General features: G+C 43.8%; 1 protein-coding gene across 7 annotated transcripts in view; it reads right to left on the bottom strand.

The window, feature by feature from the left end:
* Positions 1–20385, bottom strand: part of CYRIB (CYFIP related Rac1 interactor B) — a 130197-nt gene that overhangs the window by 64043 nt on the left and 45769 nt on the right. The window contains exon 1 of one of the 7 annotated variants that reach the window (XM_053660898.1): positions 12181–12334. The exons of 5 other annotated variants lie outside the window; for them this stretch is intronic. In XM_053660898.1, the coding sequence (XP_053516873.1) occupies positions 12181–12334 (154 nt within the window). Of the gene's footprint in view, positions 1–12036; positions 12084–12180; positions 12335–20385 lie in introns of those variants that run through there. One more of the 7 variants, XM_037166761.2, reaches the window with a different exon arrangement.

Raw genomic sequence — 20385 nt, 5'->3', positions numbered from 1 at the left:
TAATACAAGAATAAAGTTATTCGGTACCTACAACTATAAACCTCCTTTTGCCCCCTCCTGCATTTAACATTTTTCTAAATTTCCCATAAAAAGCAGGAAGAAAATTCTGGAATCCCACACAGAGGTAGCTACCATTGACATTTTACTGTACTGCTATCCTTTCTGTAAAGAGTTTATTTGAAATCTGAAAAAGTTTTAACTTTTTAAAACCTTGTACAAAAAAACCTCATTTAAATCATTTCATTTGTGACCTTCTGCACTATTTAAGCATGCCTTTTCCAAAAACAAAATTCCCCTACACCAATGTGCAGTGGTGTTCCGAACCCTGACGCACCGAGTCCCTCCTCACACTCACAACCTGCAATGGCTCCCTGCTGCCCGAGACTGAGACCCAGTCTTTTTAAATCAAGCAGCACCTAATCGGCTTCCTACACCTGCTGCACCTCTAGACAAGATTTAAACCATGCATCCATCATGCAGACATCATATTCATGGAAATGTGGATGTCAGCAGGGTTTCTGGAATTTGACCTGCTCTCTGAAGAGAAGTGTTTCAGGGTCTGGTGACATCTTCAGGGCGGCCACTGAAAGGATCTCAGGGGCATCCCCAGGGTTACAAGGCTGAACTCACAAAGTGCAAAAGAGCAAAGGTCGTTACTACTCCAGTAACGTGGTAAGTAAAATCAAGCTCCCATCGGGGACCAGTCCCATATGACTGCAAATGAAACTCTACCACCACACACACGTATTTACTGGCTCCAGGTGCTTTGTCACAACTGCCAAAAAGCCAATCTAATACTCAAGAGCAGATTTATGGGAACTTTCAAGGTTTAAAAATGGATGTAGGGATTAATTTTGTTAAAAGTTTCACACATGATTTGCCATCCATTCACAAAGAACACATTTAAAAATTTGTTTTAAAGGCATCTTTCAGCAAAGTGAGAGACAAACACCATTTAACATGCTACCAATAAAAAAGCATTCATAGTTCCTACCCAAAGAATTCTGCTTTTCTCAGAAGTTTATGTCATTAAAAACTCATAGGATTACTGAAGTGCTTGAAGAAAGAAAATAATCGGTTCCCTCTTATAGCTGACAATAAACATATTCACTCAAAAAGTACACAAGAACAATGAGCGTGGGCAAATACTGATGTGTCTTTATGTATAACCATGGCGGGTATGTGTGCATTCTTACAACACGCATATATGTGCAGAGATGTCAGAAAGATGTTCACCAAAACAGTGACCACTTAGATGGTGATTTTTGCTTTTCTTTTACTTTTCTCTGTTGTTCCAACTTTTTATAAATAAGAGAACAGAAAAAAAGAATCCTATTTGTGTTACTGAAATACGGTACAGAAAGCTACAGTAATCAAGACAAGCGGTGCTGGCAGAAGGACAGACATGTAGACCAACGAAATAGAAATGACAGTTCCGAAATAAACATGTGTACCTGTGGTCACCTGATGGTCAACAAAGCTACCAAGGAAATGCAACCGGGGAAAGCAGAGTCTCATGGACAGACTGTGCTCAGGTAACTGGATTTCCATACACAAAAAGGTGAACTTAAGAAATGTACCTCACACAATATAAAAAACTTTAAAAACAGATCTTAGGCATAAACGTAAGAGCTAAAACTACAAAACTTTTACAAGAAAACCCGGGACTAAATCTCATGAGCTTGGGAGAGGCAAAGACTTTTTAAACACGGCACCAAAAGCATGATTCTTTTAAAAAAGAAAAGAAAAAGAAAGATAAACTGAACTTCACCAAAATCCAAAATCCTCGCACCTCAAAAGATACCATTAAGAAAATGAAAAGACAAGCCACAGACTGGGAGAAAAATCTGAAAATCATGTATCAAATACATGTATCTGTACCAAGAACTTGGATTCAGAACATATCAAGAATTCTAACACCTCAGGAAGAAGACAACCCAATTAAAAGATTTAAATTTAAAAATTTGATAGACATTTCACAAAAAATATGAAAATGGCTTGAAAAGATGTACGCCATTAAGCACCAGGGAAGTGTAAATTCAAACCGCAGTGACACAGCACTGCACACCGCCGACACGGTTATAGCGCAAAGCCAACCACCAGTGTTGGGTCCAGCGAACTGCAGACCTCACCCTCTGTGCTCGGATGTGGGATGAGACCATCTGGACAACGCCTTAGCAGTTTCTTTCAAAATCAAGCATGAATTTACTGTGCGACCCAACAACTCCTCTCCTAGGCATCTACCCATAAGCGTGGATGCAACGTAAGGCCACACAATTATTTGCACACAAATGTTCCCAGTGGCATTATTCGTAGTAATTGAGAAGTAGAAACAATCCGAATGTCCATCAGCTGGTGGATGGATAAATAAAAGATGGCATATCCATATAATGGAATACTACTCAGCAACGAAATAAAACAAATTAGTGATAACAATAAGGATGAGGCTCAAAAACATTAATTGAAGGCAGCCACCCCCCCACACACACACACGAACGACACTCGTGTATCACATGACTACATTTTTAAGAAATGTCCAGAAGGAAAATCCAGAAAGACAGAAAGTGGCTGCCTGGGGTGGGGGTGGGGATGAAGACACGGACTATGACAGTGGACAGGAACTTACTGTGTTGATAAATGCGTTTCAAAACTAGACCACAGTCCAGGAAATTCCTATCCCAGAGGTTAAAAAAGAAAGCAGGACTGTCCAAAGTCTAACCAGGAACTCTCCTTAGATGGAAATCCAGCAAGGCCATATCTAAACACAGGGGCGAAGGCCTGAAGGTAAACTCAGGTGCACTTTAACCCAAATGAATGGAATAAATGAAGTTGATTTCTCTGTACTTCTGAAAACAACTTGGTAAATATATTTGTGAAATACCAGAATACATTAACTATTTAAATTTACTGACTGCAAGTAATGAACAGTTAGTTCCTGGCAGTGTCTTTTCCTGTACTGTCAGCTGTCTTATGAAACGGTCACCCACGGATTCCTTTGTACAGAGCATGAGGGGAAGGGTGCATGCAAAAATCAGGTGCAGTCAATTAGTTAACAGGCTTGACATGTACTGCAGCCTTGCTCCAAGGGGAAAAACTGCCTGGGATACACTATCTTAGCGCATCCGCACAGAAGCCCTACTTTATGACTTGAGGACGGAGTCCATAATACTACCAACCAGTCACACATTTTAAAAAACTGTTCATTCAGCTCTTTGTTTGCCGCTCATATGTGCTGCAACTGGGGACTGGCTCACAACCCAGGCTGTGCCCTGCCCAGGAATCGAACTGGAGACCTTTCACTTTGCAGGATGATGCCCAACCAACTGAGCCATGCTGGTGAGGACCAAAAAAACTGTTCCTTCATCTTACTTATGAGGCCCCAATAAGATTCTGGAGAAGATCTGAGAGAACAGAGGCAGTGAAAGAATGACACAAAAAGTTCTGCTTCCCCTAGCTGGTGTGGCCTGGTGGACTGGGCGCCTGTCTGCAAACCAAAAGGTCACTGGTTTGATTTCCCAGTAGGGGGCGCATGAGAGGCAACCACACATTGATGTTTCTCTCCCTTCCCCCCCTCTCTAAAAATAAATAAATAAAATCTTTTAAAATATGTATATATTTTTAATTATTTAAATACATAAGCTAGCTACCTACCCAAACTAGGCAAATTGAGAATGGTTTTAAAAATGAAATTTGATTTTAAAATAATATACACTTTTAAAAAATTGCTTATAATGAAAGAACACTGGGTATCATCTAAAATGAAGTCCTTGAAAGATATATTTAATAAGCTAATAGACTACTAAGAAGGGGTCAGTGACACATACCAAAGACGGGACACCGGCCAGTTGTCACCGTGACACATACCATAATGAAACTGCGGCACACCCGTTTCAAAGGGCTGCCAACCCCAAGCTACATAGTTTGACTACTGCTTCAACATGCTGTGCTATAAATAAAAAGAAAAATCTTTAGTTTAACATATTCACATGTTTAACATAGTGAGTTCCAATTACCCAAGACTATTTCCAAAATGCTTCGGCCCTTGATGATGAGGCATCAACCTGCTTTTCCCCACCAGCACTGAGAACAGCCCCACCGCAGCTAGATTACTTTACACTCCCAAGTCTGTAAACACGTGTTCGGTGTAACTCAGAGAAATGGAATAAAAGAAGCTGACTTCTCTGCACTTTAAAAAACAACTTGGTAAATATATAACCACGGTACACATTAAATATTGAAATCAAAGCAAGGTCAAATGTAACAAATAATCTTTAACAAGTAAAATTCGCTTTCAAAATAATTTTTCAAATGTTTGCAGAAAAATAACTGGAAGGGAGGAATTAGGTGGTGCTAACTGATAAAATAAAACCTTACCCCTTAAACACACACAAATCTGCAAGTTTAAACCTCCCCAAGTGTGTCAGCCTCTTACTCCCCCTAAGTCTACTTGTCCCAAGATGAAAAGGAAAAGAGGCCTCACTTTAACATGTTGTGCTTAATTAACGTTGTTTTATTTGTTATAATTTGCCAGAATTTTTAGTAGAGAACTTTACGTAGAATGATATAAACAAAGTAATCTTATACCTTGCAACCCAAGGTGATTTCCTTATATTTTACTTTAATGTCCCTGAAATTCTTAAAAGACCACATATGATATTCTTTAAATCAAAACATGTCTAAACATGTTAGTCATTACTTTTTGAATAAATGTTATTAGTTAGTTACCACTTGCCTTGGAGACAATGAATCCCAAAATTCCACCAAGGGCACTACATACTGGTTTGCCCCCAAATTAGATGGAGGACATGAAGACCAATAGTAATATGTACCATGTTCTCACTACATGCCAAGTACTTCTTGTGAGTCATTTATTAAGGTATAATTTACCTATGTTGGTAAACGATCCTGCACAGGTCTTTTCTGAACGTGCTGCAAAGAGGATTGGCTGCCCTTTGCTCCGGACTACATTTTCAATATCTATGTAGCAAACAGCGTTGAAAGACACAACGTCTCCCTCTGGAGCAAAGGAACAGGCATGCTTACTGTTAGTATATAGTACAAGGTATCCTTGAGCAAAGGACAGGCATGCTATTGCTCACCACAAAAGACTTGGGCTCCCTGAACTCGGGGCTTCTCTCCGGTAACACAGCCTCTATATATGCAAGTATAACCTAAGGATCAGGTAACCAGCACAAATGCTGATACTCTGGCTACTGCTATTACTAACACTAATAAACTGTCTTCCATCTCCTCCATAGAGTCCCATGTCCTCACTATCCATTAAAATACAGCAGGGTAACTTACTAGCTTACAAGTAGGATAAGATCTAACCATCATGGTTCTACACAGTTTTGGCAACAAGGACGGGCTACTGGCAGAGCTACAACTTTCCAGAAAGGAAGGTAAAGGACTCCAAGGGCACAGCTCTGGAAAATGAGAGACATCGTGGGATGAAAAGAGTTATCCTAGTGGTGGGTGTGGAGAAGGTGGGAATAAGGATCCCCCTTGTCCTACCTGTTAATGGACAAGAAGTTAAATTAACGTTTAGAAACTGAGCACTGAGAAGTGGGCCTGAAATAAGCCACCCAAGTGAATTGCTTGCTCATTCTCCTCTGGGCTGGCAGAGGGATGCACCATCACACTAGGGCCAGGAGCTTTGTGTCTCCAGGTGAAAGGGAGTGTGGTCCTGACTGCTGAGCCAAGGGATCCCCAAAGATAAAATAGATGGTGGAAGGAATGACCCTGCTGACAATATACAGCTTTATATAAACTAGAAGTATTAGAAGTTCTTTTGGATGAAGTACAGGAGAGTGACCAAAAGTGACTAACTGGTACAGAGTTGCTCCCTTCTCCATCCCTCCCCACTAGCACCTCCAAACTCTTCTGCATTACAGGGAAACATGACAAGGGATCAGGCCAAGGTCCCCCTGACCTCCAAGGGGGGTTCTGGGCCATACATACCCTCTGAGGCTCCAGGGAACCTTAGAGAGGGACTCAAGTTTTAAGGTTCTCTTGGATATAGGAACCCAGGTCATCACCACCCTATCTGGTGCCATGGAGGGAGGGGACATCCAGATTCAGCTAATAGGGTTTGAACAGGCTTTACAGTAGGAAAGGGAAATGAATGTGACCTGTGGTTGCGGCTCTCTGGGACAATTTGATGCCCTCTTGTTGTTGCCTCTACATCCTAACGTGTAGCAGGAACTGAAGTGTTATGTGGTTGCACTTCCTCATCCTGGGAGTGCACAGGAGTCCTCCCAGTTAGGAAGGGCTGCAGGTAGACAAGTGCTAGGGCCTCACAACCCTAATGACCCCTTTGGGTTACAAGTCTCTGTGACTCATGATTCTCCTGATTGGAGCCGCTGACAAAGTCTGTACCTAGAGATGGCCCTGGAGCTCCTGGCGCAACCGCCCCCCACCCCACCCCAGACACAGCTACCAGGCACGACCCTTTTGTAAGGCAACTATTAGCTTGCAACTGGACTCTTGGGGAGATGGACTGACTGCCTGACTCATGGAAGCCTCATGGTCTCCAGGGTGATAGTGCTACTTGGGGTGGGTCATACTCAATGACTAATAACGTGGAGAGTCAAATGAAAAATGTGTATTTGAGAATACAACTAGCTTTGCCTTAGCCCCAGCAGCATCTCAACAGCACATGAAAACAATAGCAAGTCCTTTAGGTGAAACTTAGCTCCTACTATACCCCAGAAGCAAAGATGCTCGCTCAATGGAGCCCGCAGCCAGTACATCATTAAATCTTGCAGATTTAACATCAACCCTCCACTGTCAATACTCAAAACAGTGAACACTACAGATTCTTTCCTAGACTTTCACAACAGCCTCTTAACTTGCCCACCTGTATTCTATCTTCACCCTCAATCCTTTCTCCATAAGCTGTCAGAAGAATCTTTTGCAAAGACAAACTTGACTATTTCATTCTCTCTCCCTTTAAAAATCCTCTAATGGTTTCCCCACAGCACTCAGCAAAAACTGACCTGAACTTGCTAACATGACTCAAGCAGCCAGCCTTACAGTTGATTCAATGTCTACCTCTTGCCCACCCTCCATTACTGGCATACAGAACCAGTATTCGTTCCTAAAATGCGCATGACCTCTTCTATCACCAGGCTTTTTTTGTCTCTCCCTCTTCCTACACTCAGGCATCCTCCTCCCCTTTGCCTGACTAACTACTGGTCCACTCTTCAGGTCTTGGTTTATATGGTATCACACACACCGTGGACTTTTATCCTGACTTGTTAAGATTAGGTATCTGTGGAACATACACACATATATACACAGCACTGAATTCATACTGCCTATTTTCCTCTAGCTTCTATTCTACCATAAGGAGGGACACTAACATTTTATTCACTGTTACATGATCCTGTGTTAAGTGCTTGATAACTATATATGTGATTAATAGCAATCACAATATCATGTATTATGCCAGGTGTTAAGGAAACAGCTGATCAAAAACAAAACTAAAATTAATGACAATTTCATTTACAAACACCTTAGTTTAGTAAATTACATTCTGTATTCCCTACAACATTGCGCTGAAATCAGCATGAAGTCTCACAAGAGTGCTGTGGGGCACAGAGCGGAGACGGCGCTCTTCCCACTCTGGACTCGACCTGAGAACCTACCCACTGTCAGACAAGAGCAAGTCAGAGGGTAAACGCAGTATTTCTGTCCATACGCGCTACAATTTTACAATGAGTAGAGTCTCTCAATAACAGTATAAGTAAACAAACCAGAAAAGTTTGCGTGAAGACCTAGGAAATCTCAGATTTCACTTAAATTTGTGCCTTTACATCATTATCACTCTAAGAACAGAGAAATGACTGAAATAATATTCCCAAAATAATACCTGGGAATATGTCATAATCTTTCTCACACCAAGTGTGTCCTTAAATTATTTTACCTAAATTAGTAGTCAGTGTAATTTGGATCATCTGAGAACATGCCAATTTCTGCTAGAAGGAATATTCTAAGCAGACTGAAAGTGTCTGCATCAGTCTATATTTGCTACATGCCAGACATAATACACCAACTAGAACACAGCAAGTAGAGATTACTCGCATGACGGAAAATGACTGTACAGGGTTGAAAGCTTCACAGTGTCACATACAACAGTACTAATATTACCTTTTCAAAATAAATTACATAGCTACAAAAATATATATTTGCATCAGACATTTTATTTAAACAAAATCACCCAGCATCTTTGAAAACAGCCATCCTCGCCCTTGGTACCACTACAGGCTGTAAGATGAGTCAGATGAAATGTTCGTATTTAAAGAATCAAAATTCCAAGAATGATTTCCTTGTTTAAAGAGTTTTACAAATGTCACTCATTTGCATTCCAATATACTTGCATGAGAGGGTAAGGCGGGACGCTATAGCCAGTGAGAAAGAAATTCTAACTTTGTACATGCTCAGGACAGCAGAGAACAAGTGAACATTACCCATCCCAGGTGCCGGCTGAAAAACTTTTGAAATTTGCTGTTTTCAATATGCCTTCTAGATATGTAATATCAAATACAGGACCTCAAATTAGTACTCTGAAACAGAATTTTAGTAAAGACCGTAAGTCAGAGACGTCTGTGTCTCAATGCCAGCCTTCCTCATCCTACTTGGGAGTGCACTTGGACAAGTTACCTGAACTGCCTCAGGTTTTCTTTCCTATCGCTAATTAGGAATAGGAATTAACCTACACCTTGCAGGGTTAACTTAAAGTATGTGAAGAACTTGCATATAGTAGGTGTTCACTATTATAACATAGTAATTAAGAGCTAACAGCCAGCTCTATCACGTAGTAGCTGTGTCATTTTAGTTTAACCCGTTTCCAAGTCCGTGAAATGGGAGCACCACTACCTACCTAACAAAGTGGTTGCAAAGATTAAACATCTTAGAATACTGCCTGGCAGGTAGCAAATACTATGTAAGTGTTAGTTACTATCATCATCATCATCACCAGCACTAAAATATTAAGTAACCACTACCACGTGACTGGATTATGCCTTTATTTCTGCTACAAAAAATATTCCTTGAAAATTGACCTAATTTAGTACATTGATCATAATATGGAATGAGTACACACATCCAAGACTTTTTATGCTGACTTTTACAAACCTGTAATGCACAAGAAATTGTCTGGATTACCTACTGCTCAGGAGTTGCTGACAAGGTCCACACAGGAAACACCCCTTCTACGTGAAAAACTCCGTTCAGCGAACTAAGCATAACATGAAATGACACGTCCACTGTACTGTCCCCAAATACCTCAGCAGTTTAAATAATCAGAGCAATCCTCAAAATGCTCAAGCTACTTGAAAAAACGGGGAACTGAGAACAATATATTTCTCTGAAACTTCTGCCACATGATTAAAAAATGATGTTTGAACGGAAAACTCTTTGACCTTGCCGATAATTCGATTATTCAAAGTATTTATTAAGTATCCACTTTTCAACAGGCAGGCACTGTGGTAAACTGGTGCAATAACAGAAAATAAGAGACCAAAAATACCAGCGGGCATAACATAACTAATATTACTAGTATTTACTAATATTATCATTTCATTTTCCTTTAACAGTGAAAGAGCAAACTACAGGCCCTAGCAATTGAGTGCATCAACACTTAATGAGTTAAGTAACCTCACATAAGTGGCAGTCCAATATTTTCCCCAAGGAGACCAGGAGTAAAATGAAATAAATATCCCTCTAGACTCCTCAGTCAATTACTTACTAAGTAAAGGTAAATGACCATTTAGAATATGAGCCAAATAATCTCAAGAGTGATGCTATTTAATATACTTTTTAATCAATTTTTGGAAAAATTCAGAGAAATGAATTTTAACTTTCATGTGTTCAATGTTACCTGAAATGTATCAGAAATAAACTTCCTTCACTTTTATTCTGAAATTATATTTCTGCTGGGACCACTAGAATCTATTTACTAATCATGCCTCCTTGTGATCAACTACTTTCTTAAGAGAAAAAGATCTAGGGCCCATGTCATTACCAAATAATCTAGAGTTCACACTATATATCCTACACTTTACAAAGCAAAAGTAGCCTTTGGGACAGCTACGTAACTATTAAAGTTTTAAGGAATTAAAAATTGCTCTGCCAATGAGAGCCTGCAAACCGAAAGGTCACTGGTTTGATTCCCAGTCAGGGTATGCCTAGGTTGCAGTGCAGGCCAGGTTCCTGGTTGGGGGCAGGCAAGAGGCAGCCCATCCATGTTGATATTTCTCTCCCTCTTTCCTTCCCTTCCCTTCTCTCTAAAAATAAATAAATAAAAATACTTAAAAAATAAATAAAAACTGCTCTGCCAAAACAATGCAATCGTGACTATGAACTAAGAAATCTTACTGCATGAGGGGTCATCCAAAACCTAAACGGTGACAAGCAGCCAAGTGCCTTTATAACACCCCGCTCCCAGAAGTAATACTGCTAGCAACTGTATTATATTGATAAGCAAGTAGATGCACCTCAGGACTAAGAAAATTCCTTGGATTTCATTATTATGTACTAAGAAAGTTGCATTAAAAAAAAGTGCTATCATCTCATTTTATGAGTGTTCAGCAGGCAGTTACACTGAACGGCAACACTTTACAAATGGGCTTGCCAATACACCCCAATTCTCAAGCTGTGCTAAACACAAAGTTTGTTCCTATTATTAAAGGCAATTAAAAAAATTAAAAGGATAAGTGTCTTTTTCTTGAGGTACATTAGTCTAAAGCGATTTACAATGAAGTCCCCAAACACCCAAGTGACTGAAATTCCTTTAGTTATATACAACACTTCTCAGCAATGTCCATCTGCCAGGCTGCAAGACTAGGAGAACAGAAAATTGACTGACGTACATTTTCCACATAAAGATTAAGGAGTAAAAAGATAGCAGACTCAATACATTTATAGGGTAGGAGGAAAAAGTGCAAACAAATTCCAAAAAATCTGTCTGATCCAGAATAGTACTTCTTGGTACTGCGAGAATTCAGGCAGATCATCGGTATGCCGCACACCAGGGGACACTAACTGCTATTGACAGATGAGAAAAAAATCTCAGCAACCAACAGTATTAACAGGTAATGTTGCAAATCAGCCAGGGAACCCAGCGCAGAGGAATGTGTAGGAGTAGCAGAAAGAGTAACAATCTTCCTACAAATTGCATCCAGAGAAAATTAATCCATCAGAGATACTCCTCCAGAGGGGGGAGAAAAAGGAGAGAAGATATGTGGTATGGCCCAGAATAGCCATAAGAAACACACACACACACACACACACACACGCAACTGCCACTTCCACTACAGTTTGACAGTCATAGATCTGGGTAATTATAGTAGAAACTGTGTGTTTTGGAAATGCACGGAGACCACACCCTGGGACTGGGCATCTGGACTTTAAATGCTGGGAATTCAGAGGTCAATGCAGCCTACGTCGGTTGGGAGGTCTGGCCGCACAGGTGGAAGCAAGGGGTGGCCAGTACAGACACGAACTCCGACGCCGGGATGGGGAGGCTGAGCGCCCCGGGGCCGAGGTGTGCGGAATCCGAGGCGAAGGGGGTGTGGAGCTAGAGACAGGCACTGGGAGGGAAGGACGAAAAGCGGCCGAACGAAGGGAAGAGGTGGGAGCTGGGGGTGGGGGGCACACGTCGACGCAGGCGGGGAGCGGAGAGAGCCGGGGGGCCAAACGCCACGGGCGGCGCCAGGATTTAGGGATGGGAGAGGGCGGTGAGCTCGCGCGTGGACAGACGAGTGGAAGGAAGGGGCGTAAGAATGGAAGATCCGAATGAATGAGTGCGGGGCGAGGCCCGGACAGCGGGCGCGGGGCGGGCCGGGGCGTCCGCGAGGTGCAGCCGCAGGTCCCGGGGTGTGCGTTGGAGAGGGCCCACCACGCCGGGAGGCGAGGAAGCCCCGCTCCACCGCGGGGCCCCACTGCACCCGCTTCTCCTTCAAAATGGGGCCGGGGCGCTGGCACGCGAGGGGTGAGAGAGAAGCGAGGAAATGGTCACGATAAACCACTCACCCTGCGCTCGAGCCTGCAGGCGCTCAGCCCCGCTCCTCCGCCCTCCTCGAGCAGCAGCGGAGGCTCCTCAGCGGCGCTAGAGGGAGCCCCGGGCCCGGAGCGGGGCAGCGGCGGCGGCCGGACAGGGAGCCCCTCCGCACCTGCCCCTGTGGCGGAGCCGCGATGAGCCAGGCGGCGGCGGCGACAGCGGCTCCGAGCGGGGAGGGCAAGTGACCCGGATGTACAGGGTAACGGCGAGGAGGGGGAGGGGGGAATGCCAGGAAGTGAGGGCGCCGCGGACCTGTCCGGCGGTGCGCATGCGTCGCCAGCCTGCCCCCGTAAGGTAAATCATTTCCCGCCCCCTTCGCCCCGCCCCTTTCGAGGGGGCGGAGCAAGGCCAGAGACAGGTGGTCGGGAGGGTGCCGGGAGAAGAGGAAGGGGGCGCGGCTACCTCCTTACAGCCCCCGCCCTCCTTAAAGGAGCAGCACCTTCTCGCAGAGAAGGCCTCCACGTGGGTGTGAGTCTTGCAGCCTCCTCGTTTTACATATAGAAAACTGAGGTTCAGAGGTGGTGGTGACCTGCCTCAGGTCAGCGAGCTGGGGAACTGCAGGAACAGGAACTCAGAACTCGCAGACTAGGACTCTTTGCATTGAACCCAGCGAAGTTGTCACAGCCCACTCCCCAACCCCCTCCAAGTCTGGAATGGCTGGGGTGGTGAGCAAGTCTCCCCCCTCGGCCCGTTACTGAGCCTCGTTCGCTCTCCCGGATGCGGCAGATGCGCTTCGTATGCTCCCGAGAGCGGAGAGGTGCACCGTTATCGCCTGCGATGGTATCCTGGAAACGCCCTTGGGAGGTGTTAAATGATCAGTCTGGGAACAGAAATCAGGCGCCACTTGAGACTTGTACGGTGCCACGCACAGCTCTTTCAGATAAATGGCACTTTGTTCTGGAGTCTGCTCTGGGCAAAAATGTCTGATGGACAGAAAACTTGGAAGTGGCTGAGGGCGCAACCTCTTCATTTTTCCCTAATCCCCTTTCACTCTTAAAACATAAATGCTCCCTCTTCACATACAAAAACAGAACATCCCATTTAGCTAGCTCATCCTAATGCTGTTATGAAACACTCAGATTTTTTTCATTTAATGCTAAAGGGTAAGTGATTACAATGTTACTTCTCCTGGAGGTATTTTTCAGTTTGCCTAGCTGATCACTACTATAAAGATAAATGGTTCTGAACATTTTGGGGTCAAGGGCCCTACCAAAAATCCCATAAAAATAAGGTCTTTTAGCCCCAGGAAAATGCATATATGCACACAAATTTGCATACAGTGTCAAGGGATTTAAGGATCTAGGAAGCCTATGTATGAAACCCTGATTATGAACCCTTGTTCCAATCAAATAGGCTCCTGGGAACCCTCTGGGCCTTACCATATGTGGCAAAGAAATCACTCCTAGCCCCAAATACAAAAGGGCAGCCTTTACCTTATTTACATAGAGACAAAATGGTATTGGCCATATTACAGAGAAATTTGTTGAGAGTCATGGACACATTAGGTGTTTTCTTAAGGCACACGCTAAGGTCAAGAGTTCTAAGCCTCAGACTATTACCATAACATTTAGGATATGATATTTTAGGATGATTTGGGGGTTCTGTACTATACTGTAATCTTCAACAATTTCAATTAAATGGAGGGAGCTGATATTTATATTGCAAACATTGGTGCTGATAGAACAGTCTTCCCAATCCAAGAACTTTGGTCCATTTGTCTGCAAAATGTGGCAGCGAAACTTGTAAATAACCCTGGTCCTCCATACAGACCCACTGTCCTCAGTTTGAACCAGAGGAAGAATTCACACACCTGCCCAGTCCCATGAACTCTGAGTAACCAGAGTAACCACACACCTCTAATCCAATCTCCCACCCAAAAAAAAGCTCTTCCATAGTATCCTCAATACATCAACATCCAACTTAGCTCAGATGTCTACAATTATGGGGAGTTCATCATTACAATTGTCAACCACCTCTAATTGTGAGGATCCTATTCTTTTACAGGAAAAAGACATCAGATGCCCAACAATTTTCATTCATTGGTCCTAATTTCATCTCTGGGAGCAATACGGACATGATGTGTGATGATGGTCTCAGGGGGAACTTACAGTCCAGTAAAAATCATCATCATCATCATCCTGCTCTGGCTGATGTGGCTTAGTAGATTGAGCTCAGTCTGCAAAACCAAGGTTGCTGGTTCAATTTCCAATCAGGGCACATGCCTGGGTACTGGGCCAGGTCCCCAGTTCAGGCATGTCAGAGGCAACTAATAGATATTTCTCTCCCTTTCTTTCTCCCTCCTTTCCCCTCTCTCTGAAAATAAAGAAAAATCTTTTTAAAAATATCCATTGATGAGTAATAATGGTAAAATAGAATGAGTCCTATGAGGAGTTCCTTTCAAAGGCACCTCTCTCTTTATCATCCCTAGACCCCTTACTGACCTGTGCAAGAACCCATGAGTAAGTTCTACCACTACCTCATGTTAGATGACCTGCCCAAAAGAGGGATAGAAAACAAGACCCTAAGGGAAGTGCTGATTTTTTTCTTCCTGGATCCTTTCTTCACCATTCTGCATTAGTATAATCATATTTCTGCTAAAGTCAAAGCTTTCAAAGTCACATGTTGAAAAAACAAGCAGAAGGATGCAAAAAAGGAGGTTTGCATAAGACCACTAGACTCTCAATGATGATTGAATCGCTGGCTTTTTGGCATCTTTTTGAGTCTTTACAATGAGCCAAGCACAGTACTGAGCCACTGGCTTGCATTTCCTCTTTTGCTTTTGACAACCACCCTATATGGTACTATTATCATGTCCAGTTTATAAATGAGGAAACTAAAGCTCAGAATGAGTCAGACCCAGAATTCAGTCCCAGTCTGTCAACTCCACAGTTTGTCTGTTTCCTCACTTACGCTAACTTCACTCTGCTTCTGTAAATTTCAGGAGATCCTGATGCTTTCTTTAAATGCTGTTTTCCTTGAAAAAAAGTTATTTATTACTAAATCAGCTTTGAAACACTATAAAGAATCAATTGTTTCACTACGTCACTGATTCATTCAATCAACACTCATTTGTGCTCCTCTACTGTGTCCTAAGTAGCATGCTGAGGGTCTAGGGTGGAGGACAGTAAGGCACGTGGTGCCTGCCCTGAAAGGGCTCAGAATTTGGTGAGAGGAAGAGCTGTAACCTCACAATGACAACACAGCCATAACTCATTGTCATTTAGGAGCGTGGAGGAACTGACCAACTCTCCCTGGGACATCCATGAAGACTTCAGAGAGGATGAGCTTGGTCTTGAAGAGATGGGAGAAGGACAGAGAAAAAAAGGCAGAAGGGCAGAGGGAGGAGAGTTTGTGACATGCTGGGGGAGAGATAAGACTGTAAAGGATCTCCTCTCACATCGTGTCAAGGAGTTTGAACTTGCCTCTTGATGGCAACGAGTATAAATAGAAGCTTCCAAGGCAAAGAAACATAACCAGATGGGTTTTATATCAAGATCACTCTGACCACAGTGTCCAACATGGATTATGATGGGAGACAGGATGGAGACCGGCAGATCAGTGAAGATGCTGTGGGGTCCCGGCAAGAGTTACTAAGAGTCTAGTCTAGGCAACTGGCAGTGGAGATGAAGAATGAGCACCAGAATCAAGATACGCACTGATGAGGAATCTACAGGAGTTCGGGACTGGTTGAAACTGGGTGAAGAAGCAGCAGGAACTACGGGGCATGACCCCAAGGTTCCTGGCTTAGCAGACTAATTGGATGGTGACACTACCCAGTTCCAAGACCTTTACGCAGCTTTCCTTTTTTCTCTCCCAACCTTTGCCACATATATGCACATGGCTTCAATTGGAATCTTCAGATATGTGCAAGTGTTTCCCAATACTTTTTCATATTTCTACAGTCACACTGATCACTTTACTGGCTGCAAAATATCTCACCACATTGAAATAGTTTGGTTTCCTTCACTTGCTGAAGGTCCACACCTCACAAACCTGGTTTACTCTGGATTTATTTGGCTCTGGGCATTTTGCAACCAATGAGTTGAGTGAGGAAAGACAGCCTGTAGGTAAAGGGTGGTGGGAAAATGTGGCCTCAAGGGCTAGCGAATCAGCAACTCTCTTGGAGAATCTTGGGCAACTATATCTCATAGAAATTGCAGAGCACTGGAAAAGAACCTACTGACCATAGGCATCCTGAGATTGAATACTCTGTGGGAGCTGGTTGTCAAGTCCTAACCCCACTAATCCATTTGTTCACTTATTCACTCAATCAGCAGTGCATTCTTGTGAAGCAGAGAGCAACAGAAAACAGCTAAAACTACCTCAAAGCTCTGCATTTAGCCCAGCCAGGGTGTGAATCCTGTTAGACAACTTATGCCAGTTACTCAACCTCTCAGCACCTCAGTTTCCCCACAAGTTCACTGTCAGGATTAACTTCAATAACACCTGCAAGGCACTTGGGCCAGAACTAAGCCTACATTAAGTCCAGTCATTGTGTTCAGCCTTGCTCCTCCCCTACGCTTCCTTGCCTCCCGCCATTTTCTTGAGTTTCTGAGCAAACCCACCAGGCAGCAATTCATGTGCTCAATGAGTTCAGAGCCTGACTCAATCGGCCAGAGTGAACCAGAGCCACTCTCTTGATCTATCTCATTTTCCATCTGTGAAATGGGCATAAGAACCTACTGCACAGGAATATTGCAAAGCTCTCATAACTACCTCATAGGAAAATTCATTCAAAACCCCAAAGCACAATGCCATTATTAACCATATTCCTGCTGTCATTTATAGACATTGTAGTTTTCTTGGTTTCTCCCCATTAGGGAAAAAAAAAAGATGATCTCAGCATAAATTCCCTGGATTGTAATTACTGGCTCAAAGGATCTCGACACTTATGCTTCTTGACTTCTGCTGCCCAATTGCCCTGAAAGAAAACTCTTAACAGTTGCTGCCATCGTGAACTCAAATATCCGGTTTAGTATGTTTAAGCATGTAGAACAGTTTTGGCTGCCTCTGTACCCAGTCTTAGTCCTCAATCTAACATTTAGGGACTTCTGTCAACCTTCTCCTCCTCTTCACCAAATGAATGACTATTGAATCCACGAGGAGAAAGGTACCTCCCCGAACACTGCCACTACCCCCAAGGGGTCAAGGTTCAGGACTAAGACTGCAGGGTCATATCTCACGCATGAGCATCCAGCGGGTGAGTTAAGTGCGTGCAGAACAGGACCAGAGAAGGAAGCCTGGGAACCTGGCACTGAGAGATGGTCTCAGAGCTGCTACGGAAAAAGAACCAAAGTAGGAGTCAACGGCCCACACCCAGCACACTCCAGCTATTTAGTAAAACATTAACCAACCTCTGAGGAGCCATCAAGTTGTCTGGATGGCCCTATTTCCCCAGAGTTACAAGAACTACCTAGGAGCCTCCGACACATTTCTCACCTGGGCAGCTCCTGTTTCCCCAGCTCTCCCCATGACCCGCAGGAAGGAAATATGCTCACACGCCTCCAGTTTGTCTCCTTCCCTGTGTCTCCAATAGTTTCCCCTTCCCGGCCTCTGCAGGAGGCCGTTTCTCTGCCTCCAGGTTCCAAGGGCTGCCTCCTGAAAGGGGTCCTCCCTCCCCATCACCCTTCCCAAAGTCAGACAATGCCCCCACCAACCTCCCTTCAGTTATTCCCCAGTATGTCCCTGGCTTTCTTTTTATCCTGCATAGACTTGTCGCAACCATTAATTATTTTTTATTTTTTAGCTTAAAAATACTTCCCCTAAAGAAAGCCGCTCACTCAAACATCAGCTCTGTGAAGGCGGAGGCCAGGCCTGCCCTGCCCATTCCGATCCCTGTCACTCCGCCCACCCAGCTCCTAGGAGTCCCTGAATAATTTTGTGGAATGATTTTGTAAGAGAGAGAGGTTCCTGCTCTCCATACCATTTTCCACCTAATTATATGAATAATATGGGTTGACTGTGGAAAAAAGTTGAAAATACAGGTAAACAAAAGAAAATATAAACCCTCATGATCCAACTTCCCACACCATGGGGATATCGTACCAAATGGTTTTTGTATGCCTCCAGCTATGTAAAGATAATGCATATAATTCTATAAAAGTGGTTCACATCCTGAATTGGAATTTGCTGTGCTTCCTGTCATGCTCTACCTTAATCACCTTCCCTTAATAAAGGTACTTCAGCTGCCTCATTGTTAAAGGCTATATAATACTTCACTAGGGAGCTTGTACCATGTAAAGCATTTAACAAATCTCCTAGTGTTAAGCCAAAGGGAGGTTTCTTCAATGTCAATAACAGTAAAACGTTTTAAACACAGCACTTCCCTCTTGACAAACTTCCCATTTTTTTTCTCGGTGTTTGTACTGCTTTAGAGCTGCATTTCCACAGAGCTGTACTCCCCGCCACCCATTCGCCACCTGGAGTTATTAGAGTCCCCAAAGAAAAGCACAGAGAGAAAGAGAGAAGGGAACTTGTGTGCAGCCAAGAAAACAGAAAAGCTGATGTACGACAAACCAGGGCAATGCCTAGGAGTCCAATTTGGGAATCTGTGGTTGATACAGGTGACCAAAATAAACGTTTGTTCTGGTAGAAATAAACAATAGCATGTTTTCTTGCCAAGATTTTAATGGCAAAAAAAGAGGAAAAGATAGACTTTCTGCAGACTTTCACTTTTCCCTCCCAGCCCCTGCCCTCAGGCAACGTTTTTCCCAAGAGGGACAGGCTGGTCCCCAGGGTTTACCTAGGCTGCAAGCAGTTGGCAGCCTACACCAGATCAGATCCCCTGCACCACAGGATTGTAATTGTATGGGGATTTCGGAATGTCCTTGAACACTGTGCGTTCCACGAGGGCAGGGCTGGCGCAGAGCCTGGCAGAAGGCCTGCACCCAACAGCTGCAGCTGGTCAAAGAGATAGCATCAGTCCGGCTTGACTTAATCCAGGCCTCGGGCCTTAACAATGTGCTCGCAGGGCTGGAAGCAGAGAATCAGGTAGGCAAGCAAGAAGGTGAGATTTAAATCCTCCCCAAAGTAGCCCAAATGCTTCCGTGACTAGCTGTGTGACCCGATTGCTGAACTACAGAGCTTTAGACAGAAAGTGGGAATGTCAAACATGAGCTAAGCATATGGAAAGAGTTTTGAGTTTGGGGCTGTGCAAGAAAAGATATTGCGTGAGGTTTGGGGGTAAAAATCTTCCCAAGAGAAAACCAATATGGTCTAAGTTAAGAAGCTTAACTGGTTTAGCTACCTTTGTGTCTAAAATCATGCTGGTGCTGATTTCATGCTGGAACACAGGGCGAATGAGATTTACTCTGTTTTAAAGGACAGAGGGAGGCAGAGAGGACAGCTACCTTGCTGCAGCTCTGGTCTTGCCTGTACCCACAGACTCGGAGAAATGTCCACAGGGTCCACTTCAGTGTTTATGTAGCATTTTTATTGAATGGCTCCGGAATCACCTCATTTGGGATGTGAAAAGAATCTAGGAATTCACCTTCAACCCAATGTTTTATGCTTAAGAAAGTGGAGGGCCCAAGAGGGGCCCAGAGGGGGGACTCAAGGAGCACCCCCTCCCCCGTACTCTGGGTTCCAAGTGTGGTCATAGAGGTGCCTATTTACACTGTCAGACAACTACTGAGTGAGCTTCCAAAAGTCCAGATCACCAAGGGGTCAACAGAGTCCTGTAAAAAACCCCTCCTAGTTCGAAGTGTGAAACATTGAGTATCACGTCTGATGGGATAATTCAGGGTAAAGGAGACCCATTAAAGCATCATGCTTCTCTGGCCCTTCACTATGTACACATCTCTTCCAAAGTAAAAAAAGGAAAAAAATGTTAGGAGACACATGTGCCGAATGATTAAGAAACAAGTGGGAATGCAGGTTTCATGGGTCGTTCCAATCACCCGTGAGCGTGGGGGATGGTTTCTTTCTTGGTACTGACACTAAACTGATTACCAAGTTCCTGGAAGTATGTATTACTTCCTGCTACCGTGCCTTTGCCCATGCTGGTCTGCCTGCTCCGAGCACCCTCGCCAACTCGCTCACACTTCGGGCCAAACTCTGACCTACCCCCAACACTCCAGTCAGGCATCTCTACAGACGATGGATACTCGTTTCAACATAACCTAGTTCCTGTTTATAGCTTACAGTAGCACACAGCCCTGCTCCCGCCTGACAGTCCTTCCAGCATGCTTCCAAACGACTAGCAATTACCTGAGGTTTGTATAGCACCGTGTACCCCATTGAGAAAAGTGCTACAGACACACAGGTAATGTTTTATTAATTGATTTACCCTGACTCCTTGAAACACACTGAGTGATTTTGAT

This window comes from Artibeus jamaicensis, unplaced genomic scaffold (assembly GCF_021234435.1).
Source record: "Artibeus jamaicensis isolate MK-2021 breed Jamaican fruit bat unplaced genomic scaffold, CSHL_Jam_final scaffold_916, whole genome shotgun sequence".
Taxonomy (NCBI): Eukaryota; Metazoa; Chordata; class Mammalia; order Chiroptera; family Phyllostomidae; genus Artibeus; species Artibeus jamaicensis.
This window is presented reverse-complemented; position numbering and strand designations above follow the sequence as displayed.